The sequence below is a fragment of the Bos indicus x Bos taurus genome, chromosome 5 (genome assembly GCF_003369695.1).
Source record: "Bos indicus x Bos taurus breed Angus x Brahman F1 hybrid chromosome 5, Bos_hybrid_MaternalHap_v2.0, whole genome shotgun sequence".
NCBI classification, from domain to species: domain Eukaryota; kingdom Metazoa; phylum Chordata; class Mammalia; order Artiodactyla; family Bovidae; genus Bos; species Bos indicus x Bos taurus.
The window spans coordinates 37387403-37415001 of NC_040080.1; the positions used below are offsets into that span (position 1 = coordinate 37387403).

At 42.0% G+C, this 27599-nt stretch overlaps 2 protein-coding genes across 3 annotated transcripts in view; one reads left to right on the forward strand and one right to left on the reverse strand.

Moving 5' to 3' along the window:
• The window catches only part of TM7SF3 (transmembrane 7 superfamily member 3), a 41968-nt gene extending 34373 nt beyond the window's left edge, over window positions 1–7595 (reverse strand). The window contains exon 1 of the mRNA XM_027541582.1: window positions 7285–7595. Coding sequence (XP_027397383.1) covers window positions 7285–7375 — 91 coding nt within the window. The 5' untranslated portion in view covers window positions 7376–7595. The remainder of the gene's footprint in view (window positions 1–7284) is intronic.
• A 9944-nt stretch (window positions 7596–17539) lies between these two features.
• On the forward strand, window positions 17540–27341 carry MED21 (mediator complex subunit 21). Of its 2 annotated transcripts, XM_027541583.1 has the most exons (4): window positions 17540–17633; window positions 25550–25664; window positions 26205–26305; window positions 26854–27341. In XM_027541583.1, exons 1-4 carry the CDS (start codon window positions 17592–17594, stop codon window positions 27028–27030), a joined length of 435 nt encoding a protein of 144 aa, XP_027397384.1. In that variant the 5' UTR covers window positions 17540–17591; the 3' UTR covers window positions 27031–27341. The 2 variants fall into 2 exon arrangements, with proteins under 2 accessions (XP_027397384.1, XP_027397385.1); XM_027541584.1 differs by lacking the exon at window positions 26854–27341 and having other exon boundaries at window positions 26189–26256.
• Window positions 27342–27599: the final 258 nt, after the last annotated feature.

The window sequence follows — 27599 nt, forward strand, 5'->3', positions numbered from 1 at the left end:
GGATGTGAGTTGGATAATAAAAATGGCTGAGCGCCAAAGAATTGATGCCTTCGAACTGTGGTGCTGGAGAAGACTCTTGAAAGTCCCTTGGAATGTAAGGACATCAAACCAGTCAATTCTAAAGGAAATCAACCCTGAATATTCATTAGAAGGATGGCTGCTAAAGCTGAAGCTCCAATACTTTGGCCACCGGATGAGAAGGACTGACTCACTAGAAAAGACCCTGACGCTGAGAAAGACTGAAGGCAAAAGGCGAAAGGGACAACAGGGGATGAGACAATTGAATGGCATCACCGACTCAGTGTACATGAGTTTGAGCAAGCTCCAGGAGTTGGTGATGGACAGGGAAGCCTGGTGTGCTGCAGTCCATGGAGTCGCACAGAGTCAGACACGACTGAACAACAACAACAAAAATGCAAGAAATGTAGAGAAAGTTAATTCCTCCAGCAAGTACACTGTGCAGAAAAACTTACTATTAACAGATTGGTATAATCCTCCAGGATTTAGGAGATATCAGCATAAGCATCTCCATGTAAATGGGAAAAAGAAAAACACAAATATGTCTTGGTATAGCCCATCTTCTAGATCTTAGGTATCTTTCCACATCAACAGACAATCCTAGTTTTACCAGTTTAAAGGTTATATAACATTACATTCTATGTCACCATGATTATTCAACCAATCTTTTATTATTTTTTGATGTAAACCATTTTTAAAGTCTTTATTGAATTTGTAACAATACTGCTTCTGTTTTATGTTTTGGTTTTTACGGTCGAGAGGCATGTGAGATCTTAGCTGCCCAACCAAGGATCAAACCCATACCCTGCATTGGAAGGCAAAGTCTTAACCACTGGAATGCCAAGGAAGTCCCCAACCAATCCCTTATTAATAAATATATACGCTGTTACCATTCCAGCATGAATAATAAATAAGAAATAAAATTTTGCTGTTGTATAGTCACTACGTCGTGTCTGACTCTTTTGTAACAGCATGGACCCACAAAGCTCCTCTGTCCATGGGATTTTCCAGCCAAGAAAACTGGAGTGAGTTGCCATTTCCCACTCCAGGGAATCGTGCCAACCCAGGAATCAGACTCAGGTATCGAACCCAGGTTTTCTGCATCTCCTGCGTTGCAAATGGATACTTTACCGCTGAGCCACCTAGGAAGCACAAGAAATAAAATCATTCTATATATATCTTACCAAAAAATATATATATACATATATGTGTATATATCAGCAATACACCTACTTGAGAAGGTTTTTGCTGTGACAGTGTAGCAGATCACCTTTGATCCTAAATGGTTAAAATATCTAAGAAGTCTTGTTCTCCTTAAGAGAATGAGAAATGAAAACAAACAGCTTCTGTAAGAAAATATAATGACCAGCACCAAAACAGTAAGTGACAGCCCTTGCTTCTGACTTCTTCAAGAAAAACATGTAGCATTTCAGAAACAATTACAACTTTCATCTATTACTTTACAGATTTCCAAAAGCTTCCAAAAGGAAGACGATGCCTCACCAGCCCTCTTTCCCCAGTCAAATGCCTCTGGCAAGAACCAAGCAGAAGCCAGAGAACAAAGGGGAGAGACACTGCATTTAACAAACTGGTTAAATATTTAACAAACCAGTCACTTGACAAATAAGTAAGGGTATTAAAAGCATGTATCTCTGGGGTATACTTTAAATAATATTTTCTTTACACATTCCCTGTTTTTCATATTTTCTATAGTACTCATGAGGTGTCCTTATTAGAAAGCAATTTTCAGTTGTACATTACAATTATCTGAAGGTGCTTTTTTAAAGATATTATTGCCTGGATTCCTCTCTAGATCAGTTAAATCAAAATCCTTGGGGTTAGGGCCCAAGTATCAGTTACAAAGCACATATTTATTGTAATAAATGCATGCAGATAAGGGTACAAAGTTTACACATCCAGGTCAAGAAACAGCATTCTAACCTCTTCTTCCAGTCACTGTCTCTTCCCTCCTTCCCAGAGGTAACCGTGATCCTCACTTCTAAAACCACAGATGGGCTCTTTGGGAAATTTAATTAAACAGACTCATACGTCATGAATTCTTTTATGGCTGGTTTTTAAGAAATCAACATCTTATTTGTGAGATTCATCCCAGTTGCTGTAGTAACCACTATTCACTCACTTCCATTGTTGTATGTGTCCCGAAATAAACGCACCACAATGTAGTTATCTATTCTGTTAATGAACACTTGGATTATTTCTAGTTTGGAGTAATTATAAATCACTCCATTTAAGCATTCTTGTATGTATCTTTTGGTGTACATGTACACATTTCTACTGGGAGAACCTATGAGTAGAATTATCAGGATACAGGGTTTACTTATGTTCAATTTTAGTAGGTATTCTCCTAGTTATCCAACATTGTTTTGCCAATTTTGACCCTCATCAATCCATGAAAGAGCATTTCAGTAATCCAAGATGCTCACCAACACTTGGTAAGAATAGTTTGTTTTACTTATTGGCTATTTAAATATCCTCTCTGTGAAAGGGTCTTGTTGTCTAGCCTCTCAGTTGTATCCGACTCTTTGTGACTTCATCGACTGTAGCCCACCAGGCTCTTCTGTCCATGGGATTTCCCAGACAAGAATACTGGAGTAGGTTACCATTTCCTTCTCCAATAAGAGAGTCTATTTAAGCCTTCTGCCCATGTGAAAAACTGGATTATCTGTCCTTACTGAATTTTAGGAACTCTGTAGGCATCACTGATACGAGTATTCTGTCAGATATGTTACAAATATCTTCTCCACTCTTATAGCTTGTCTTTTCACTCTCCTGTTACCTTGAGATGAAGAGAAGTTTTCGTTTTCATGTAGTCCCGTTTCTCAAGTGTTTCCTTTATTATTTTAAAGAATTATCTGCCAGCATAATTCAAGATCATACAGATACATTCCCCATGTTAACCTCTAGAACTTTGTTCTGCCTTTCACATTGAAGTCTAAAATCAACCTGAAACTGACTTTTACATAGGGTGTGAGGCTAGAGTCAAGGTTCATTTCCCATAGGAATATCCTGCTGACATAGCAACTTTGTTGAAAGTAGTTTTCCTACTGCTCAGAAATTCCACCTCTGACATAGGTCGAGTGACCAGGTGTGGGTTTCTGAACTCTTAACTTTGTACCATTGGTCTATTTGCCTATCCTAACATCAATATCACAGTCTTAATTTCTGCCCCAAATTTGTTCTTCAAGACTGTCTTGACTATTTTTTGCCCTTTTTCATTTCCACATAAATGTTAGAAAGCAACTTGTCAATTTTCACAAAACAAAACAAAAACCTGTAGAAATTTGATTGGGATGGCACTGAAAGTATTAATTTAGGAAGAAATGATATCTTTATAATATTTTTATAACACGGGAGTCTTCTGTGATTTTGAGATATCCCTCTATTAAGTTTCTTAATTTATCTCAAGAACATTGTATAGTTTTCTGTGTAGAGACTGTTTCATATTCCATTACAATCATCTCTAAATATTTAATGTTTCTTGATGGTATTATAAATTTGCTTTTTATTTTATATTTCAATTTCTAGTTGTCTCTTTATCAACATGCCTTTTTTCAAGGCACTCCAGGTGATTCTAATGTTCTTCCAGGTGTGAGAACTCCTAACACAATGCTTGATGAACCAGGGAAGGATAATTATATATTTTCCTATCCTTAGTTACCTTTATCTAACTTCTGTGTGAAAATTCTTTGGCAGCATTACACAGGCAATCCAAGAGCCATTTCACAATTTTTATAGAAGGTTGCATGTTAAACCAGTTACGGTTTGAGTCCTGACTTGCAGGGCTTTGTCATATTTGATATTTCAGGGCCTCAAACAGTCCCAGGCAACTGACTGGCACATGATAAGTGTTTGGTAAATGATGGCTGAATTTTGTGACCTTGGGCAAGGAATTATTTCCTCTGGACCTCAGTTCCCTCGTGGTAAAATGCAGGCAACTGTACTGCATACATCAAATGGCTGCTAAAAGTATCAAATGGGAAAAATATTTGTAAACTATCCAGTACTGCACAACAAAACATCATTATTAACTTCCATTGGCTTTCCAGTGTTTCAGAGGTTCATGTAGTTACCAATAAAAAAATATGAAGGCAGTCAGTATGGTTCTGTTACAAATACACTAGTGAAAAGAAGAGGTCTAACATGGATAAATGCCCAGCATATCCATTATAAACAGCATTGAGAAAGTGACTTCCATAGAGTGGCAGGGAAAAACACTGAAAGTCAAGATGACTTTAACAATCCCACCTGGCAGAAACTGCATTCAATCACTAGTCATAAAAACATACATGGCAAAAGAAGACACACATACAAAACACATCCTGAAGAGGTTAACAGGAACTTAACTGCACCTCAAAGTCATCTGGAAAAGGATGCATCAGAAACATTTTATGAGGGATATTTAGGTCTTATGACTTGGGGGTGGGTGGGAAAGACAGCACATCAAAGGATATTACAGGGCAAATGGCTATCAGGAGACAGAGCACTCAGGTTGTAGCTCTTCTCTAAAAGGCAGTACCTCTGCCTTTTCGGCCAAAAATATTTCTTGCCATCTAACCCACAGCAGGGGATCCTTTTCTATTTTCATAGTCTTCTTCCTTTCCTACCCCAGAGTCATTTTTTATTTTCAATATGTGTGTGTGGAAAAAAAAAATGTGTGTGTGTGTGTGCACGTGCTCAGTGGCTCAATCATGTCTGACTTTGCAACCCTATGGACTGCAACCCACCAAGCTCCTCTGTCCATGGGATTTCCCAGACAAGAACACTGGACTGGCTTGCCATTTCCTCTTCCAGGGGATCTTCCCAACCCAGGGATTGATCAAACTCATGTCCCCTGCATTGCAGGTGGATTCTTTACCACTGAGCCACCTGGGAATGCCTTCTTACCAATAATACCATTCTAAAAGGAGCTGCCTAATTCCAATATTTTCCTTTTCTTTCTCAATCAGAACCTAAATGTGCAACCTTAACATTTTCCAACTCTTCCTTTTTACTATTTTACTAAAACATATCGCTTTACGTATGTGCTTTAACACAACAAATTGTAGGAGAGATCTGTCAACACTTCATAATTCTCTTCAGATGGAGTATTAAAAATAGTTCTGCCACTTGAGCTGGCTGGCATTCAACTGCCCTCCCAATTTCTCACTGATACCTTCTTATGGATTTTCATTAGCCCTAAAAGATGAAAAGAAATACAAACATATACACACTTTTGAGAGAAAGAGAACACTTGCAACTAACTACACAAGTGGCCTGCAAGGCACTTGAGAAGGTTCAAAGGGCACGATGCTAAACTCCAATTACTGGGTAAGTTCCATGTGAGTTACTAGATATGAACCTGAAATAATACTGAATTAAAGGTGTTTAAGGGTAGCAGGGAACCGGCACTCCAAGAGAAGGGAAAACTGTTTAGATGTATGATTCATCTCCTGTGCCCCACTGGTCACCATCCTCAGACATCCTAGAAACTCAATCTCCTACCTTTAAAGTTTCCCTTAGCTTCTAAACCACCACACAAGGTATCAAGTTAGCTTATCCTGCTATAAAATGGGTAAATCCTTCTAACTTATGGCACTTGCTCCCTGGTGGCTCAGCTGTAAAGAATCCGCCTGCAACGCGGGAGACCTGGGCTCGATCCCTGGGTTGGGAAGATCCCCTGGAGAAGGGAAAGGCTACCCACTCCAGTATTCTGGCCTGGAGAATTCCATGGACTCTATAGTCCATGGGGTCGCAAAGAGTTGGACACGAGTGAGCGACTTTCACTCACTCACTTCACTCAAGTTATCAGAATCTTCCAATAGAAATCCAGCCGTTTTCCAGGAGGATCATGCAAGTGCTGAAGTGTCTGTTAATTCCCACTCTGATCTCTACCTGACAGATGTGGAGAATATCAGGTTTCATTACCGCTCAGCAGTCAAGTTCCCACATGCTGCCCTTCTCCTACCCAGAACAACAATACTGATGCAAGGGCAGAAGAATAACGTGGCTGAGGAAATGCTAGTGCTGTAATCACAGAAAGGAGGTGAGAAACAGCATCCGAAAAACATTAATTTCTCAAATTACTTCACGAGTCTGATCATCTGCACACTCTAATCTCTCAGACTCTTCTCCTTGGAAGAATGGAGCTGGCCTGATGAGGAAGGGAGAAGAGATTCTATTTCAAGGAATAAGAATTCAGAGAAGAATTAAGGGTAGAGCACCATACTAGATAAAGCATTATCATTGGAGGGCAGCTTTGTAGAAGGGGAGGACCATGAAATTTACATGACACACGGGTTCATAGCTACCTGTGCCCCACTGAGCTGTTTACTCCTGTAGTGAGCATCATCCTGGGTCTCAGCTTCATCCTCCACCAGTGAGGGACAGTAATTATCTCATAGGGTTGTGAGGCGTGAACAACACTGCCATGAAAAGCACCTGGCACACACTGCACGCAGTGAATGTGAGTGCCCTGTTAGAAACAAGGCTTTTTTTCCTTTTTCTTCAAAAGTATAACTGCCCTTTTCAGCTTTGGTCTTAAGTCCTAGGCAAAAATTCTAGGATTCAGTTTGCACAGAACGTTTCACAGATAAGCATTTAGAAGCACAATCACATTTATTCAGAAAATGTCATGTTTCAGAACTACAACTAGTCTCTTAAGCTCAATACATAACCAAAATACGCTTGACCTCACGACACGGAAAAGCACATGATTATCAGCTTGGTACAATTAGTGCTTTTTACAGTTTACATTAACAAAACACCAACTAGTGCTAAGATCCATTCACCAAGCACATGACCTATGAACTGAAGTCCCATTCTGGGTTCACTTTTCCTCTGAAACTCCGCCGAGGATAACGAATTTGAAAAGCATCTAGATTGGGGGAGTACAAGAACCGCGGCAGCTTGGCCTTATTAAGCTTCGCAGTCCAGAGGTTCAGATGAGCCACTTGCGAGCAAGGGGGTGTTTTACGGTGTTAAATTAAACCTGCAAACATGGCTACGCCGTAAGGGAGAGAATAATGTGTCTGAACAAGCGGGTTTCCTATCTCTTCCCATTTCCCCAGTATAGATTAGGAGGTTGACAGTAGGGCCTTCTTAGCCAATAGGACTTGCCTCCTGCAGGAAAGGATCTCGATCCATTCCTGCCAGTTCTGAACGCACCGCCTCCCCGGCGTAGTGGACTGACCCCAAGGGCGGATTTTGACTCTGCAATAAATGCAAGACCAAGTTTGGGTTGCAGAAGTCAGGCGCCCCCGACCTTACCCTCGCTGGAGTTTCCGACGATCTCAGCTCCGCCGGCCCCCCGGGTTACCGAAGCCAGCACCACGATGAGAAGCAGCCGAAGGAGCCCCATTGCTGCCCGGGCCGGGCCCCGCCGTCTCGCCAGCGCTACCCTGGGTCGCCCGCGCCTGGGGCCATCACTTCTCAGATGCACTCGCTGCACACCTGCCAGCCCCGAAGAGCCCGCGCGCCCGGGGCCCAGCAGACCGTTCCAGTTCCGGCAATTAGCCCGGCTGCGCGGCCTCTCACCCACTCCAGACCTTCACTTCACGGCCGCTGGGCCTCGGGGGCGGGGACTGGGCCGGGCCTGGGCGGGGGCGACCGGGGCCGAGGGCGGGCCGGGGCGGGGCCGGGAGCCGCGCGGGATCCGGGGGCTTGTCCGGGCAGCGCGAGCCTTGTTTCGGCTGGCCAAGCTTCTCAGACTCCCACCCCGGGGGGCATCGGCGACTTCAGGAAGTTCTCTGGTGTAACCTGTGTCTCTCAACTTTGGTATCTTTGCACTTACGAAAGCCACCGTTCGAGGAAAAAAAAATAACCCTTTCTTTTGCGGCCTAACGTCTCCGGTACCACGTTTAACGGTCCTTTGCAAAAGGGAAAAAAAAGAGGAATCTGGTGATCAAAACGCTAGAGATGATCGTTTCTCCCTGTCGCAATTACCTTAGCCTCCAGGGAGAGGTTAGTATGAAAATATGGGGGCGATGCTGTGTCTGTAGTACTTATTGCGATAGTGATGAGCGCCACGCTTAAAATTGAAGTTTCGTTTTCTCCAAGCGAAGACTCAAGACCTTCATCTGAACTTCCTCTCTCAAATTTTATACCCGAGGGCTGTTTAAAGAACAGTGGTCCATGTGATTAGATGGCTCGCGAGACGATGGTGGAATTAGGTTTATAGATTTAAAGTTATTTGGGGAAGAGTGCCCTGCTTTATTTTTCCTGCTCTTTCACTTTTTTGAGGATTTCCCTGGTGGCTCAGACGGTAAAGCATCTGCCTAGAAAGCGGGAAACCTGGTTTCGATCCTGGGGTCAGGAGGATCCTTTGGAGAAGGAAATGGCAACCCACTCCTGAGCGACTTCTCTTACTTTTTCAGTTATGTATTTCAATGAACAATCATGTTGAAAGTTACATATTTGGTTAATCCACTACTAAACTAAAAACCCGGAGAAGGCAATGGCACCCCACTCCAGTACGCTTGCCTGGAAAATCCCATGGGCGGAGGAGCCTGGTGGGCTGCAGTCCATGGGGTTGCTAGGAGTCAGACAAAACTGAGCGACTTCACTTTCACTTTTCACTTTCATGCATTGGAGAAGGCAATGGCAACCCACTCCAGTGTTCTTGCCTGGAGAATCCCAGGGACGGGGGAGCCTGGTGTCTATGGGGTTGCACAGAGTCAGACACGACTGAAGTGACTTAGCAGCACAGCAGCAAACTAAAAACCTATAGCAATCACCATAATATTAACAGGCACAAGTCTTTTCCTGTCCTTCCTCTGCCTGGTCTAAATGTTCACAGCTGCAGTACTACTGTTTATTCCTATGGTTTTTATTACTGTCCTCATTCCAGTAACTCTCAATAGATGAAATACCAAGAGGATGATAGGAGCAATTATAAGGGTAGCATCTGGATCCACGGATGGAGCATGCAATAAACTGTGTCTGATAACTGATTAACTGTATCAGGGAGGGAGGATTACAACTCTCACATTGTCACAAGATCTTAAAAGAGCTAGAGGAAATACATGTTAAAAACAAATTGGGACTTCTCTGATGGCACAGTGGATGAGAGTCTGCCTGCCAATGCAGGAGACATGGGTTCAATCCCTGGGCCAGGAGGATTCTAAAGCTGTGACTAAGCCCATGTACCACAACTGCTGAGTCCATGCTCTAGAGCTGGAGAGCCAGAACTTTGGAGCTCACGGTGCTGCAAGTACTGAAACCTGTGCTCAACAAGGGGCGAGGCCACCACAGTGAGGAACCTGCACACCACAACTAAGAGTAGCTCCCACTCTTCAACTCTAGGAAAAGATGGCTAGAAGTAATGACCCAGCATAACCAAAAAATAAATTATATATCTCAGCTCTCCCACTCTTTTAAGAATTTATTTGAGCAAAAATCTCTTGGAATCTAGCAGCATGAAAGTGGAGGAACTTACTAAGCAAAAAAGCAAAGGAGGAAGCCATAAAGAAAAAGATGGGTAGATTTGGCTACTTAACATTTTTAATTGTATTAAAGTCAAAAACACCATAAGCAATATGATCAAGTTGATAGCCAAAAATAAAAGTTAGCAAACAATATGAATAGGGAATCTTAAAAAAATAAAAAGCAATCAACACATGAAAAATAAGTTCAAATTTACTAGTAACAAACATACATACAAAATCAAGTCAAGAAACTAAGCTGCAAATATTTTAAAAGAACAAGAACTTTGAGTGAGGATGAAAGATTTGAGAAGACATTCTATGATGGAACTGCTAAGTCACTTCAGTCGTGTCCAACTCTGTGTGACCCCACAGACGGCAGCCCACCAGGCTCCCCCGTCCCTGGGATTCTCCAGGCAAGAACACTGGAGTGGGTTGCCATTTCCTTCTCCAATGCAGGAAAGTGAAAAGTGAAAGTGAAGTCGCTCAGTTGTGTCTGACTCCTAGCAACCCCATGGACTGCAGCCCACCAGGCTCCTCAATCCATGGGATTTTCCAGGCAAGAGTACTGGAGTGGGGTGCCATTGCCTTCTCCGATGATGGAACTAGTGACAGTGTAATTTCATACACCTTTTTATAGCATGAGCTGCATCAAAAATCTTAAAAATACTAATAGCTTTAGTGTGATAATTACACTTTTAGATTTAAGTATGTAAATATGTATAAAAATTTTATATATATAGTGTACAAAACTGTTCAATGTGCTATTTACTATGGCAAAAAGAACTGCTGCTGCTGCTGCTAAGTCGCTTCAGTCGTGTCCAACTCTGTGCGACCCCATAGACGGCAGCCCACTAGGCTCCCCCATCCTTGGGATTCTCCAGGCAAGAACACTGGAGTGGGTTGCCATTTCCCTCTCCAATGCATGAAAGTGAAAAGTGAAAGTGAAATCACTCAGTCGCGTCCAGACTCTTAGCGACCCCATGGACTGTAGCCCACCAGGTTCCTCCGTCCACGGGATTTTCCAGGCAAGAGTGCTGGAGTGGAGTGCCATTGCCTTCTCTGAGCAAAAAGAACTAAAACAGCCTAAATCCTCAACAATAAGGAAGTAATTAAATAACCTGTAATGCATCCATGTGATAGAATACTGTGTAGCCCATCAAAAATCATGCTTTAAAAGGCAACTGATTGATCAGGAAATGTTTATGAAAAGACAAAAAGCAATAAAAAAAATATATATATATAGTATAAGCTTTATTTGTTTTCTTTTTGATATGCATTCATGTTTATATGTCAGAAAGTTTGAAAGAACATTATCACAATGTTTAAAATAGATTATCTCCAGGTGATTGAATTAAAAATAATTTTCTCAGACTTCCCTGGTGGTCCAGTGGTAAAGAATCTACCCGCCAATGCAGCGGACACTGGTTCTATCTCTGGTCTGGGAAAATTCTGCATGCCTCAGGGCAACTATGCCTGTGTGCCACAACTACTAATCTCATGTGCCACAACTACTGAAATCCACAAGCCCTAGAGCCTAGACTCTGCTACAAAGAGAAGCCACTGCAATGAGAAGCCCATGCACCGCAACTAGAGAGTTGCCTCCACTAGCCACAACTAGAAAAAGCCTGTGCACAGCAACAAAGACCCAGCACAACCAAAATTAATTAATTAATTATTTTAAAAAGAATGATTTTCTGTCTTTTGTAAAATGTTCTATGAATGTATATAGCTTTTGATTAAGAAAATAATTTTTTTTAAAGATACTGTTCTGAAGGTTTTCTGGTAAAATCGTTCAGGGTAACAGTCCATCTTCCTGAGAATGACATGTTTTTCATGATGTAGTGCCCATCCAGCTTTCCAGGTTCTTGGTGCAACTCAATTCCTGTGTGCTGGCCATGCTGAATTAGTTTCACTTCCCTGAACTAACCCTATTCTCCCTTCTCCACATTTTTGCATTGCAGTTCCCCGTACCTGCAGAAGACAGATGATGACAAATATGTCAGTAAGCAGAAGAGGATCTCATTACCTTGGCTCTGGAATACTGTAATAGCTTGGGAAGAGTATTGGCTGGGGTTCCTTGCTCATGTCAGAGTTCCACTGGCAACCTGTGAAGCAAATGAGCCCAGAAGCTTTGCAGATGAGATTTTATTCCTAAGAATTGAAACCAAAGACAGATCCAAGAAATAGATAACTAGAGCCTTAAGGACTGCTTAAAGTTTAGAAAAGAAAGGAAGGTGGTCAATTTATCCTAGATTTTTGACAAGATGCAAGATGCTGGGGAAGACTGAAGGCAGGAGAAGGGGACAACAGAGGATGAGATGGTTGGATGGCATCACTGACTCAATGCACATGAGTTTGAGCAAGCTCTGGGAGTTGGTGATAGACAGGGAAGCCTGGCTTGCTGCAGTCCATGGGGTCGAACAGAATTGGAAACGACTGAGTGACTGAACTGAACTGAACTGAAGACATTTGGATGGAGATGGGAATAGGGTATCAGGGGAAAGGCAGAAAAGGTTCTATATGAAGCTCTCCCATTTATCCTATCTCATTCTTTAAAAAAAATTTTTTTTTTTTTAAATTTCACTGCTCCGGGTCTTAGTTGCCGCATGCAGGATCTTCACTGTGGCTGTGGGATCTAGTTTACTGACCGGGGATCAAACCCAGGCTCCCTGCATTGGAAGCATGGAGTCTTGGCTGCTCGACCACCAGGGAAGTTCCTATCCTATCTCATTCTAAACTTACCTTAGCTCTGTATTTTTTAATACTTTTGTTTTTCCTGCTGGTTACATTCTTTGGACTGTGTTTATTAAATTAAATTCAATAAATGTTATTTACTAATTTATACAGAAATCATTATGCTAGGAAATTCATTCACTTAGTCTATAAATATGCATTCAGTGGCTTCTATGTGTCAGGCTAAATGGTAGGTGCTAGGTATTAGAAATATGGAAGCAATTAAAATATGTTTCCTGCTCACAAGTAGCTAATGGTGGTGAGTGAATGAGAGTCATGTATGGATAATTAAACCTCAATTTGTTAAGTGTAATAACAGAAGTACAAGGAACAATTGTGGTAAAGAATGGGAGCAATTAACTTACTCTAGGGTTTCAGGAAATGTATTATCAAAAAATAAACTGAGGTTTAAAGCTAAATGGGTGATCAACAAGGGAACAAAATCAAGGTAGGAATGAAGTGTGGGCTTTTCATACAGGAAAAGAGAATTAATGTGTCTTATATGATGTTCACAGGCATGTGAAACAGCAGAGCATCTATAGGGAATTGCAAGTAATCTACTATAGCAAATGCTTACAGTATTTCAGCAGAGTCCTTGGAACAGTTTAGAAGTTAAATAAATTGTGACTGAATAGTTAATAAAGGTAGTTAAGGGTCTAGAATGTCAAGTTAAAGAACTGTTAAAGTTTTCTTTTTCTGAAAAAATGTCATTACAGATTAAACAAATTAAAATAGTACAAGATAGGCTATAAGTTGATTAAAAAAAAAGTGAAGCTGGATGATGTGTACATGAGTGTTTCCTATACTGTTCTCTTTACTTTTGTGTATATTTGAAACTTTTAATAATATAAAGCTTAACAGAACATACAAAAATTGTGTTTAAAATACAATGTTAGTTGCTCAGTTGTGTTCGACTCTTGTGATCCCATGGACTGTAGCCCATCAGGTTCCTCTGTCCATGGCAAGACAGAGGCAAGAATATTCAGGCAAGAATACTGGAGTGGGTTGCCATTTCTTTCTCCAGGGGATCTTCCCAACCCAAGGATCAAACCCAGGTCTCCTGCATTGCAGGCAGTCTCTTTACTGTTTGAGCCTCCTGGGAATAAGAGAAACATAATACTGGGTTCCTCCTCTTAAAACCATATAATCCAGTTGGGTATTCAAGAAAATCAATGAAAAAGCATGTGAAAAAAATGTCAAAATCACAAAAAGAGAGAGAAGGGAGTCCATGTGGACTCTAGTAATTTAAAAAATTTGCATGAAAATAGTAAAACATTTTACTAAAAAATGCTAAGAGAAATCAGGTTTCCTGGAAACCTGACTATGCATTGAAAGGACTGATGCTGAAGCTGAAACGCCAATACTTTGGCCAGCTGAAGCGAAGAACTGACTCATTAAAAAGACCCTGTTGCTGGGAAAGATTGAAGGCAGGAGGAGAAGGGATGACAGAGGCTGAGATGGTTTGATGGAATCACTGACTAAATGGACATGAGTTTGAGCAAGCCCTGGGAGTTAGTGATGGACAGGGAAACCTGGCGTGCTGCAGTCCATGGGGTCGCAAAGAGTCGGGCACAACTGAGCGACTGAACTGAACTGAGCAAAACTTTAAAAGATAGAGTATGAATTAAATAACAGCAAAGAAATTGTTTTGATAAAACCTTTGTCGCTCAGTAATTTCTAACACTTTGGACCCCATGGACTGTAGCCCGCCAGGTTCCTCTGACCACAGAATTCTCAAGGCAAGAGTACTAGAGTGGGTTGCCATACCCTACTCTGGGGAACCTTCCTGACCCAGGGGTCGAATCTGAGTCACCCACATTGCATGCAGATTCTTTACCATCTGAGCCACCAGGAATGGTTGTCAACTGGAGGCAATTTTGCCCCACACTTCCCAGGAGATATTTGGGACTATCTGGAGATATTCTGGGTTGTTACGACTGGGGAATGGGGAGGGCGTTGCTACCGTCATCTCAAGCATAGAGGACAGGGATGCTGGCAAACATCCTACAATGCCCAGGACAGCAGCCCTAGGACAAAGAATAATCAACCCCAAATGTCAATAGAGGTGTTGTTGAGACATCCTGAGCTACATATCTAAGACTGTATTAGGCTGAGGAGTTATTACCTGAAGTTCACAGCTTCAAGAGATTCATAAATCCCTTGCTGCTGCTGTTGCTAAGTTGCTTCAGTCGTGTCCGACTCTGCAACCCCATAGATGGCAGCTCACCAGGCTCCCCCATCCCTGGGATTCTCCAGGCAAGAACACTGGAGTGGGTTGCCATTTCCTTCTCCAATGCATGAAAATGAAAAGTGAAAGTGAAGTCGCTCAGTCGTGTCCAACTGCAGCCCACCTGACTCCTCCATCCATGGGATTTTCCAGGCAAGATGACTGGAGTGAGTTGCCATTGCCTTCTCTGGCATAAATCCCTTAAATGTATGCAAAATTTTGAGAGCCTGATCTGGGGAAAAGGCCACAGTTTTCATCTAATTCTTAAGGGTTCTGTGGCCAGAAGAGGCTGAAGAAGCCTGGGAAAAACAAGGGTTTTCAGAAGCTGTGGCTGAAAAATCTGAAGTGATTATTTCATTCAGAAAATGACTGCAAGATGAGGAGATCGGTTTACTAGAGCCAGGTTATGGTCGACCTTGAAACCCAAGCAGAAAGGGCTTGACAGCAACCTCAGATCTCTTTCTTACAGTTTCCAGTAACTCCAGAGAAATCTTAGGTTGATACTCAGCCCTTTCTGCTTAGGTTTAACTGCGAACCCCTTCTCCTTGTGAGCCCCTGACTTATTCATCTTTGCAAACTCAGCACCCCTGACATACTTCCTGGCACATGGCAGGCATTCAGTAATGCACACTCTCAGCTGTGGCCGAGTGGAGAGGGTCACGAGCTTAACCCACATTGCAGTTAAGACAAACTGGAATTCTCTCTCATTTATCCCATGAATTGGGGAAACCAGGAGAGGTTCCTAATTAGGTCCCAGCAGGTTTGTCCATTGTTTGGAGATGGGGGTGGGTGTGGGGGTGAAACAGAAGGTTGGAATAGATCCAACAAGCCAAGCTCCCAGTGGATAGTTTTCTCAACCCACCCCCAGCCCTGGGAGATTATCCCCAGGGATAATCTGCCTGAGGAGCAGGATCTGGGAGTTTGTCATTAGCTGATTCCATCCCCATTTCTTTCCAGACTATCCCCAGGCTAACTTCCCTTAAATACCAAGTTTCTAGTATCACTCTTCAGACTGATACCCTTAGGATGCCTGAGTGTAAGCTTAAATTGCACAGTTTATCATTTTTATTTATTTATTTATTTTTTATCATTTTTAAAATTGAACTTGCCCCACCTCTGCACCTGGCTTATTTTCTAGGAACCTCTTCTCTTCCAACTACACAGTGAGACTTCCACTCTCCTCTCCACTAAGCCTGATCTGTTCCTTACAGAGGTCGCTAACACACAAACTGCTTATCCGTTACCTAGCTCATCTTCCTCCTCTCGCTTTTGCCCATAAGACCTCTCTTGTTCATACTCTCAACACAGACATTACAGCTCTCTTTAGTACTTGTTTTGGATGCTTTCCATCTCATGTATGTCAACTTCCCCAGCACACCCATAGTTAAATACGCCTCCAGCCTCCACTTGACTAAGGCACTCTGCACCCAAATGCAACAGAGGGGCACCTGAACCAAGTCCGTCCTGATCGCTTGCTGAATTTTAATTCATATTTCTTAAAATGAAAATCGGTATCATGACTCGCAAGTATTCTTTAGCTGCTTGCTGTGTATGGGAAATAGATGGGGAAACAGTGGAAACAATGTCAGACTTTATTTTTCTGGGCTCCAAAATCACTGCAGATGGTGACTGCAGCCATGAAATTAAAAGACGCTTACTCCTTGGAAGCAAAGTTATGACCAACCTAGATAGCATATTCAAAAGCAGAGACATTACTTTGCCAACAAAGGTTCATCTAGTCAAGGCTATGGTTTTTCCCGTGGTCAAGTATGGATGTGAGAGTTGGACTGTGAGGAAGGCTGAGCGCCGAAGAATTGATGCTTTTGAAGTGTGGTGTTGGAGAAGACTCTTGAGAGTCCCTTGGACTGCAAGGAGATCCAACCAGTCCATTCTGAAGGAGATCAGCCCTGGGATTTCTTTGGAAGGAATGATGCTAAAGCTGAAACTCCAGTACTTTGGCCACCTCATGCGAAGAGTTGACTCATTGGAAAAGACTCTGATGCTGGGAGGGATTGGGGGCGGGAGGAGAAGGGGACGACAGAGGATGAGATGGCTGGATGGCATCACTGACTCGATGGACGTGAGTCTGGGTGAACTCCGGGAGTTGGTGATGGACAGGGAGGCCTGGCGTGCTGCGATTCATGGGGTCGCAAAGAGTCGGACACGACTGAGCGACTGATCTGATCTGATCTGACTGATCTGATCTGTGTATGTTTGTGGTCACCTAGAAAGCTAAAGCAACGTAAAATAGGTAAAGTATTTAAGGCAATGTTTAAGAATGGATACAAAGGAGGGTAAGGAAAATTACATTTAAAAACCCCACAATCGAACAATCTCTGTATAGTGTTTAACACTTAAGTCATGAGAAAACATGTGGCCTCCAAAACCGAGACTCGCGACAACCCACTGACTACAGACAATGGCACAGCAGGGTTATCCTAAGTGGAGTTCAGTTCAGTTCAGTTCAGTAGCTTAGTCATGTCCGACTCTTTGCGACCCCATGGACTGCAGCACGCCAGGTCCCCCTGTTCATTACCAACTCCCAGAGTTCACCCAAACTCACGTCCATTGAGTCGGTGATGCCATCCAACCATCTCATCCTCTGTCGTCCCCTTCTCCTCCCGCCTTCAATCTTGCCCAGCATCAGGGTCTTTTCTAGTGACTCAGCTCTTCACATCAGGTGGCCAAAGTACTGGAGTTTCAGCTTCAATATCAGTCCGTCCAATGAATATTCAGGACTGATTTCCTTTAGGACGGACTGGTTGGATCTCCTTGCAGTCCAAGGAACTCTCAAGAGTCTTCTCCAACACCACAGTTCAAAAGCATCAATTCATCGGCGCTCAGCTTTCTTTATAGCCCAACTCTCACATCCATACACTGGAAAACCCATAGCCTTAACTAGACGGACCTTTGTTGGCAAAGTAATGTTTCTGCTTTTTTATATGCTGTATAGGTTGGTCATAACTTTCTTCCCAGGAGTAAGCGTCTTTTAATTTCTAGGCTGCGTCTCTTAATTTCAAGTGGAGTTAGACTGAACAAAATTAAGGCTCGGGAAAGCCCCGCCCCTTAGCTACGGGATTTGGGTTTGGGCTTGACTCCACCCCCTCCAAGAACGCAGCCGTGTGATTGGCCATGACTGTCCAATTGCGTAGGAGAAGCGGCTTTCACGTCTCTTTGTTTGCGGGAGGAACATGGCGGATCGGCTCACGCAGCTGCAGGACGCTGTGAACTCGGTGAGCAATTGCACTCGATTAATTCCGTCGTCTTCCTTGCCGAGAGAAAGCATAGCGGATAAAGAGGTGTGAGGGACGAAACTCGGAAGTGGGGAGTGGACTGAGGCTGGGCTTCAGCAACAAGCGCTGGGGTTGGCTGGAGGCGGCGCCTCCGTCTGGAAGGTCTGAGGCGGCTGCGGGGCCGGGCGGGAGCCAGCGGCCTCTTCGCCTGCCAAGTGGAGGCTCTCACTGCGTGGACTGTCAGGGTTCACCGGCTTGCCTTGTTCTCTGGGGCCGGTTTTATTTTCTTGTCAGTGGTGCTTATGGATCTTTCCTTTTTTTTTTTTTTTGCCGGGAGGAGAGAGGAAGCGGAAGCTTTTTTTCCCTTATGAATTTTAACCCACCGAGATAAATCCGTGTTCTTAATGATTGGATCTTTGTCATTACATGTTAGCCGAGAGTATTCTTTGGCTACAATTTTCAGATTGGGGCTGTAGTGATACTAATGTGAAAAGTTTTGTTTCATCCTAGTTGGTTCCATCTCTCGGCCGCTCCCCCAGCTAGTCAGTTTAAGGGAAACTGACATCTTTATAATAGTGAATCTTACGGTCTTTGTAGATCTTTAAGATTTTTAAAACATCTGCCAGTGAGTCTCCTCCCTATGAAAGGGCAGGTATTGTAAGTAGCCCCCCCTTACTTCGATCTTTCTGGTTATTTTTCCTGTTGTTTATGTCTACGTGGAAAGTATATGCAACCAAAGCATTCATATACTTATTACCATTAAGAGCTAAATTGTTTTTCATTGGTAGTTACACTTCTGTCATTCTGTTTATAATTTGATGTCCCAGGTAAGATACCTGTAGATGTTGGCTGGAAAATCAAACTAGTCTCTTGACCCTAGGCTCTTGCCAGTTTTTTCTCACTGGAAGCTAATAAGTTGGTATTCTTGTTATCACTCAGTGTTTGTACACTTGAAGAGTGTGAATCTGCCTGTGAGAAATGAATCTATTTTGTATAAGGGCCAGCCTCTAAATGTTGATAAATTCACCAAGATGAATTCTACCTTTGGTGACTTGCCTGGGCTTCAAGCCAGTCTCCCTTGGGGAGATACTTCTTTGAGGCTTTACAAAATTAAATTGTAATGACTGCTGGATACAAACATTATTTTAGGGGAAATGTTGCATGTTCATATATGTTTCATAGCCAGAAGGATAGTAAGGACAAAGTGAATATGGCCCTTAACTCCATGGTTGATCATTGGATTTTGGAGGAAAGCCTCTAGGTTATCTGGTATGGTTGCCTGGTATATATAAACACTGTCATGGTTACAGAGAGTTACTCCTTGAGGAGTTTACAGTCTGGTTAGAAAGACTTTATATACTCGAAACATTTAAATAGTGCAAAAGCAGTATGTGGTTAGGAGTTGTAATTAATCTAGTGTTTTCAGCTATAGGCAGAATTTTCTGGCTCTAGAAATACCACTGCATTCTCTACAGGGTCTGAGCATCCCACCAGCCACATCAGAGCAGTAAGTTTCCAACATCATATAAGGACACCTCTTTTTTAAAACCCATGGTTACCTAATCTTAACAGATTGAAAACCACAATCACACAAAACTAACCAAACTGATCACATGAATCACAGCCTTGTCTAACTCAATGAAACTATGAGCCATGCCATGTGGGGCCACCTAAGATGGATGGGTCATGGTGTAGACTTCCCACTGGAAAAGGGAATGGCAAACTACTTCAGTATTCTTGCCTTGAGAACCCCATGAACAGTATGAAAAGGCAAAAAATAGAACACTGAAAGAAGAACTCCCCAGGTTGGTAGATGCCCAATATGCTGCTGAAGAAGAGTGGAGAAATAACTCCAAAAGGAACGAAGAGAGGGAGCCAAAGCAAAAACAATGCCCAGTTGTGGATGTGACTGGTGATGGAAGTATAGTCTGATGCTGTAAAGAACAATATTGCATAGGAACCTGGAATGTTAGGTTAAATAGAGTCCGAAATGCAGTACTTGGGTGCAGTCTCAAAAACAACAGAATGAGCTCTGTTCGTTTCCAAGGCAAACCATTCAATAACAGAGTAAACCAAATCTGTGCCGCAACCGTTAATGCTGAAGAAGCTGAACGGTTCTGTGATGACATACAAGACCTTGTAGAACTAACACCAAAAAACGATGTCCCTTTCATCATAGGGGACTGGAACGCAAAAGTAGGAAGTCAAGAGACACCTGGAGTGACAGGCAAGTTTGGCCTTGGAGTACAAAATGAAGTAGGGCAAAGGCAAACAGAGTTTTGCCAAGAGAACACACTGGTCATAGCAAGCCCCCTCTTCCTACAACATGAGACAACTCCACACATGGACATCACCAGATGGTCAATACTGAAATCAGTTTGATGATATTCTTTGCAGCCAAAGAGGGAGAAGCTCTATACAATCAGCAAAAATAAGACAAGGAGCTGACTGTGGCTCAGGTCATGAACTTATTTAAAATCCAGACTTAAATTGAAGAAAGTAGGGAAAACCACTAGACCATTCAGGTATGACCTAAATTAAACCCCTTATGATTATGCAGTGGAAGTGACATAGATTCAAGGGATTCGATTTGATAGAGTACCTGAAGAGCTATGAATGGAGGTTCATGACATTGTACAGGATGCAGTGATCAAGACCAGCCCCAAGAAAAACTAATGCAAAAAGGCAAAATGGTTGTCTGAGGAGGCCTTACAAATAGCTGAGAAAAGAAGAGAAACTAAAGGCAAAGGAGAAAAGGAAAGATACACCCATCTGAATGCAGCATCCCAAAGAATAGCACAGAGAGATAAGAAAGCCTTCCTCAGCGATCAATGCAAAGAAATAGAGGAAAACAATAGAATGGGAAAGACTAGAGATCTCTTCAAGAAAATTAGAGACACCAAGGGAACATTTCATGCAAAGATGGGCACAATAAAGGACAGAAATGATATGGACCTAACAGAAGCAAGAGATATTAAGAAGAGGTGGCAAGAATACACAGAAGAACTATACAAAAAAGATATTTATGACCCAGATAATCACGATGGTGTGATCACTCACCTAGAGCCAGACATCCTGGAATGCAAAGTCAAGTGAGCCTTAGGAAGCATCACTACAAAAAAAAGCTAGTGGAGGTGATAGAATTCCAGTTGAGCTATTTCAAATCCTAAAAGATGATGCTGTGAAAGTGCTGCACTCAGTATGCCAGCAAATCTGGAAAACTCAGCAGTGGCCACAGGACTAGGAAAGGTCGGTTTTCATTCCAAACCCAAAGAAAGGCAATGCCAAAGAATGTTCAAACTACTGCACAGTTGCACTTATCTCACATGCTAGCAAAGTAATGTTCAGAATTCTCCAAACCAGGCTTCAATAGTACGTGAGCAGTGAACTTCCAAATGTTCAAGCTGGATTTAGAAAAGGCAGAGGAACCCGAGATCAAATTGCCAACATTCGCTGAATCACTGAAAAAGCAAGAGAGTTCCAGGAAAACATCTACTTCTGCTTTATTGACTACACCAAAGCCTTTGACTGTGTGGATCACAGCAAACTGGAAAATTCTTCAAGAGATGGGAATACCAGACAACCTGACCTACCTCCTGAGAAATCTGTGTGCTTATCAAGAAGCAGCAGTTAGAACTGGACATGGAACAACAGACTGGTTCCAAATCGGGAAAGGAGTACGTCAAGGCTGTATATTGTCAGCCTGTTTATTTAACTTATATACAGAGAACACCATGAGAAACGCTGGGCTGGAAGAAGCACAAGCTGGAATCAAGATTGCTGGGTTATCAATAACCTCAGATATGCAGATGACACCACCCTTATGGCAGAAAGGAAGAGAAAATAAAGAGCTTCTTGATAAAATGAAAGAGGAGAGGAAAAAGCTGGCTTAAAACTTAATATTCAACAAACTAAGACTATGGCATTTAGGGGAAACAGTGGAAACAGTGAGAGAATATTTTCTTGAGCTCCAAAATCACTGCATATGGTGATTGCAACCATGAAATTAAAAGATGGTTGCTCCTTTCAAGAAAAGCTATGACCAACCTAGACAGCATATTAAAAAGCAGAGACATTACTTTGCCAACAAAGGTCCATCTAGTGAATGACCTTTTTTTTTTTTCCAGTAGTCGTGTACGGATGTGACAGTTGGACTGTAAATAAAGCTGAGTGCTGAAGAATTGATGCTTTTGAACTGTGGTGTTGGAGAAGACTCTTGAGAGTCCCTTGGACTGCAAGGAGATCCAACCAGTCCATCCTAAAGAAAATCAGTCCTGAATATTCATTCAGGAAGGACTGATGCTGAAGCTGAAGCTCCAATCCTTTGGCCACCTGATGTGAAGAACTGAGTCACTAGAAAAGACCCTGATTCTGGGCAAGATTGAAGGCGGGAGGAGAAGGGGATGACAGAGGATGATATTGTTGGATGGCATCACCAACATGAGTTTGAGTAAACTCCGGGAGTTGGTTATGAACAGGGAGGCCTGGTGTGCCGCAGTGCATGGGGTTGAAAAGAATCAGATACCACTGAGCGACTGAACTGAACTTTCGGCTGTAAGTGCTGAAGTGGACTGTTGAGTGATATTAACTAAAGTAGAGGGAATCTTATTAGGATTTATCTGAAGCATAATTATTTGTAAAATTTTTAAAATAAAGTTATATTACCCTCTGAGAACTCCATGAGAGCAAACTGTCTTGTTCACTTTATCACTATAATGTTTATACAGTTATATACACAGTGCTGCTTATAGAGCTGATTTTTTTAAAGTTTTTTTTCCTTTAAGATTTATTTATTATTCATTTACATATGGCTGCACTAGGTCTTTACCGGTGTGCACAGGCTTTCTCTTGATGCACTGAGTGGAGGCTGTGGGCGGGGTGTGGCGTGGTGCCCGGGCTTCTCATTGCAGTGGTTTCTCTTGCTGTTTAGGTAAGTGGGCTTCCCAGTTGTTGCGGGTCAGGGACTCTAGAGTGCTGGCTCAGTAGTTTTGGTGCAGGAGTTTAGTTGCCCTGTGGCATGTGGAATCTTCTCAGACCAGGGATTGAACTTGTGTCCCCTGCATTGACAGATGGATTCATTACTACTGAGCCACCAGGGAAGTCCCTAGAATTATTTTGATAAATATTTGTTGAGTAAATGGATTTTGAGAGCTTCATATGTACAGAACAAACAGCCATTGTATTTAACCTAATGTGAGAATGTTCTCAGTTAACAAACTCCAGTTACCAGAATCAGAATCTATATTTGTACAGGCTCAGAGCACTTACTGCCACCCAATACCTTTGCAAAAATGTGAACAAAAGCAGTGTAGTCAGGAATGAATTTTCACTAGTCAGGCATATATAAAGGAATAGTAGATAATGACCACTCCAGTACTCTTGTCTGGAAAATCCCATGGATGGAGAAGCCTGGTAGGCTACAGTCCATGGCGTCATGAAGAGTCAGACACAACTGAGTGACTTCACTCTCACTTTTCACTTTTATGTATTGGAGAAGGAAATGGCAACCCACTCCAGTGTTCTTGCCTGGAGAATCCCAGGGAGGGGGGAGCCTGGTGGGCTGCCGTCTATGGGGTTGCACAGAGTCAGACATGACTGAAGCGACTTAGTAGCAGCAGTAGATAATGAACAAGTAGGGTTGAGTTCGATTATTGAAAGCTTTGAAATAGCCTGAAGATTTGGAGATTTATCTTGAAAACCATGCTGGGGCGAGCTCAGAATTTTGGAGCAGAGTAAAATAACCTAGAAAATAATAAGAACTAGAAAATAATAAGGAGCTACTGTAAACAGTTCTTGTGTGAAGTAATTAGTTTCACTAACAGCATCAGTGATAGTAGAAGGAAAAGGAAAAGATTTGTAGTAACGTTAGCAGGATTTGAAGATGAAAGTTAAGAGTCTGAAGGTAGACTGGTTGACTGGAAGATTCTCAATACAAATTAGATACTAAAGGAAATAGTTGACTTTTGAGTTCTGTCATTCAAATAATGGCAGTGAAACTTAGTGGAAACGCTGATTCACTGATTGGAGACAAAGAATTGCAGTTTGAATGGTCAGGACTATGGAGAGAAGTTGGTGGGGAGGATAGGAGTCTTAGGTTTGGAGATGGTAATGTTAACAAAGCTAAGTTTGTTTGCTGGATCCACATCTGGCCAAAGGCTGAGACATCGTTTTGCAGCCAGAGAAGGGGTTTGTTTATTCGGGAAGTAGCCGAGTGACAAGATAGGAGAGCAGATCTCAGATTGCTTCCCAGATGGCGAGAGACTTGAGATTTGGAGGACTTGCCTGGTGGTCCAGTGGTTAAGATTCTGCACGTCCAGTGCAGGGCGTATGGGTTTGATTCCTGGTCAGGGAACTAAGATCCCACATGCCTCTTGGCCGGGGGTGGGGGGTGGAGGTGGGAAACAAACAGAAAATAAAGAAGCTTGAGATTTTATGGGATAAAGAAGTAGGGTGGCCTCAGGCATGGGATAAGATGATTGGAGGTAGGGAGAAGGTAATCAGTATTCTGCACAGGAGCAGTTCATGGGGCTTCCTGTAGTAGCTCAGATGGTAAAGAATTTGCCTGCAATGCAGGAGACCCAGGTAGGGTCATTATTCCCAACTGTTCTTAACTGGTCTGAACTGGGCAGGACCTTACTCCAAATTTTTCAAATTTTTGAAAAACAGCTTAAGTCCCTTTTACTATAGTGACCCACACATCAGGAGCATTATCTGTTGGGGGTGGTAAGAAGTCTGGCGGTGTGGCTATGTGAAGCTTGGAAGGTATGCAATTAGGGAAAGAAAGCTAAAGCAAACATAATCATTAGAGGCAGGTTACAAACAAAGGGTTTTGTCACAAGCCGTTTCCTTACCTGCTATTCTGTAAGACATACTCCAGTCTTTCATTTAAGGTGCCAGCTTCCATTTAACCCCATGGGACACAGTTTCAGTAAGTAAGGACTTGGTATTCTCAGTCTTCGAACTGCTTGAGAAATACTTTTAGAGCACTAGAAGTTTTGATTCCTAGAGAAAAACATTTCAGACATACTTAAGGTGCAGTCTTTTCCCACCACTGTTTCTTTCTACTTGTAATTACTCTGGTTTCAGAAAAGGGGTCATAATACTTTGTATATGAGTCACATTTAAAAATTTAGCCTGGGGCCATTCTGAGATGTTTGCCTGTCAGTTCAGTTCAGTTCAGTCGCTCAGTCGTGTCTGACTCTTTGCAACCCCATGAACCGCAGCACTCCAGGCCTCCCCGTCCATCACCAACTCCTGGAGTCACCCAAACCCATGTCCATCGAGTTGGTGTCAGATGTGCTCTTTTCCACCACTGCTCCCCCAAAGTATTTACTTGTGCTTGCAGAAAGTACTGGCATATATTTCTTTTATCATTCTGTTACCTTGGGAAGAAAAGAAAGATTATTTTGTTTTTCTTTTTAACTGTCTAAACTAAATTGATACCAAACATAGTTTCTTTAGGGCTTCCCAGGTGCACAGCGGTAAAGAATCTGCTTGCCAGTGCAAGAGACACAGGAGACTGGGGTTCCATCCCAGGGTAGGGAAGATCCCCGGGAGGAGGAAATGGCAACCGACTCCAGTATTCCTGCCTGAGAAAAGCCCGTGGACAAAGGAGCCATGGGTTTGCAAAGAGTTGGACATGACTGAGCCACTGAGAATTTAGTTTCTTTGCATGATTAAAATGTTTATGAATCAGCTATACCCCAGTACAAAATAAAAAAAATTTTTTAATTAAAAAAAAAACAAAAACGTTTAATCATTGTTAGTAATTGGTTTCTGTTATCCAGAATGACTCCTTTCTGTTTTATTTATTTTTGCTCAGAGAACATTATAGACACATTGCTGCCGCTGTTAGCAATAAAATCCTTAAGGAGGATAAATCCATTCTAACTTGGCCACCTTTCCTTTGCCTCCAGCTTGCAGATCAGTTTTGTAATGCCATTGGAGTGCTGCAGCAGTGTGGCCCTCCTGCCTCCTTTAGTAATATTCAGACAGCCATTAACAAAGATCAGCCGGCTAACCCTACAGAAGGTAAATAGATTTTCTTGGCTTCTCTTAGTTTGACTCTCACGTTACCTGTAATACCTTAAAATCAGATTTATTGAAAGATTCAACTTACTTTTGGCTTTCTAAAAATGTTACTGTTTGAGAATATTACAAGTTTGTCATAAAAGAAATGAATTCATTACAGTAAATTTACATAACAACTCGTAATTCTTTTCATGTGAAATAACAGATTTTTTTACTCCTCTAAAGGGGAATTGTGTGAATTTAGCTGAATTTTTACTTGTGGGACCTTAATAAAAATGGCATCCAATTTACAAATTCCTTTATTCAAGGGACCACCATATTGCCCTAATAATGAAATGATAATTATGCTTAAGTTTTAATTTGAGTTAACATTAAAGCTAATTCTCAGACATAGAATTGATGTGTTAAAATTATACTTGTATCATTAGAAGCCTAATACAGAAAAAATAATGAAGTTTCCAAGGTTTCATTAAACTTTAATTTCTCCTTCTGAAAACTTGAGATTCTCTAATATCCTCAGTGAGTGCTATCTTTTTCTAGAATATGCCCAGCTTTTTGCAGCGCTGATTGCACGAACAGCAAAAGACATTGATGTTCTGATAGATTCCTTACCCAGTGAAGAATCTACAGCTGCTTTACAGGTAGAAATCTCTTTTCCTTTGAGAATTTTACGAATAGAATTTTGAATTCAAGGAAATAGATTTAGTACCTTTTATTACAATATTCAAAGTTACTCTAAATTTTAAAATGGGAGTTTTATTGTAAATTACTGCAGCCTGTTTAAGACTGTGCTGAAAATATATAGTTGTCCAGTTTTGACTTACAAGGAAACTTGCCGTTTTCCTCAGTCGGATTCTTTTCCTTGCCAATAGTGACAAGACAGGGACCATTCTGGATATGGGGTAGAATAGCAGTGTCTGAAAGCAATGTGGAAAGGAGTCTCATGTAGCCATCCAGAGATCTCTAATTGAAAAGTCATCTTTTAAATAATTCATACAGGGAGGACGCTCAAGTAATATCTGATCTTAGGATTTCTGCCACTGGCAAAAAAATCTCATCACGGTGGTCGCATAGTCATCAGATTTAAAAGGAAATACGTGCGCTGCGATTTGTTTCCTCCTCAACATTTATCAGTTTCCCAGGTTTTTCATTTCTCAAACTATTCTTAAATTTGTGTTTTCTCACAAAGGCTGCTAGCTTATATAAGCTGGAAGAGGAAAACCACGAGGCTGCTACCAGTCTGGAGGATGTTGTCTACCGAGGGGACATGCTTCTGGAAAAGATACAGAGCGCACTTGCTGATATTGCACAGTCCCAGCTGAAGACGAGAAGCGGCACCCATAGCCAGTCTCTTCCAGACTCATAGCACCAGTGAGCACATACTGCGGGTGAGGAAAGGACTGTTGCAATGCCAGTAAGAATTCTGCCTCAGATTAAGGTGTAAACCTTACCAGCAGTTCCAGAAACATTGAGCACTATGACACATGTTATCTTTTCAGCTATTTTAAGTAGTCTTCTGTTTTCACTCTTAATAAATAAGCTTGTAAAATCATGAATGAACCAGCTTTAAAAAACTGTCACTATACAACTATTTTTTATTATCTGAGTGAAATTATTGAGGCCAGTGTTGCATTAATGTTCATAATATAATTAATAAACAGCTGTACTATAAAATTCTGTTGTGACATAATCTCTGTCTTTATTTTTGTCATGTTTCTGCAGTCTTTACAAATCAAAACATCCCTCAAGAGGTGGTAAACGCAGAGAGCATGGACTTTTGAATTTAGGTTGACATCCCTCTACCTCTTTAATGGCGACATGGTATAAATTTAGAACTTGAGCAAGAAATGACTCTGAAACCACGTTGCTTTTTAAGAAACAAAGTTAATATGGCTAGATATTAGGTCACTTTTGGAGGCTTTTTCCTCTTTTCCT

Bases quoted from the DNA above. Each gene is read 5' to 3' on its own strand.
- MED21 (XM_027541583.1), top strand. From the start codon at position 17,592: ATGGCGGATCGGCTCACGCAGCTGCAGGACGCTGTGAACTCG. The intron at 17,634-25,549 runs GTGAGCAATTGC...CTTTGCCTCCAG, and splicing joins TGCAGGACGCTGTGAACTCG to CTTGCAGATCAGTTTTGTAA. The intron at 25,665-26,204 runs GTAAATAGATTT...ATCTTTTTCTAG, and splicing joins GCCGGCTAACCCTACAGAAG to AATATGCCCAGCTTTTTGCA.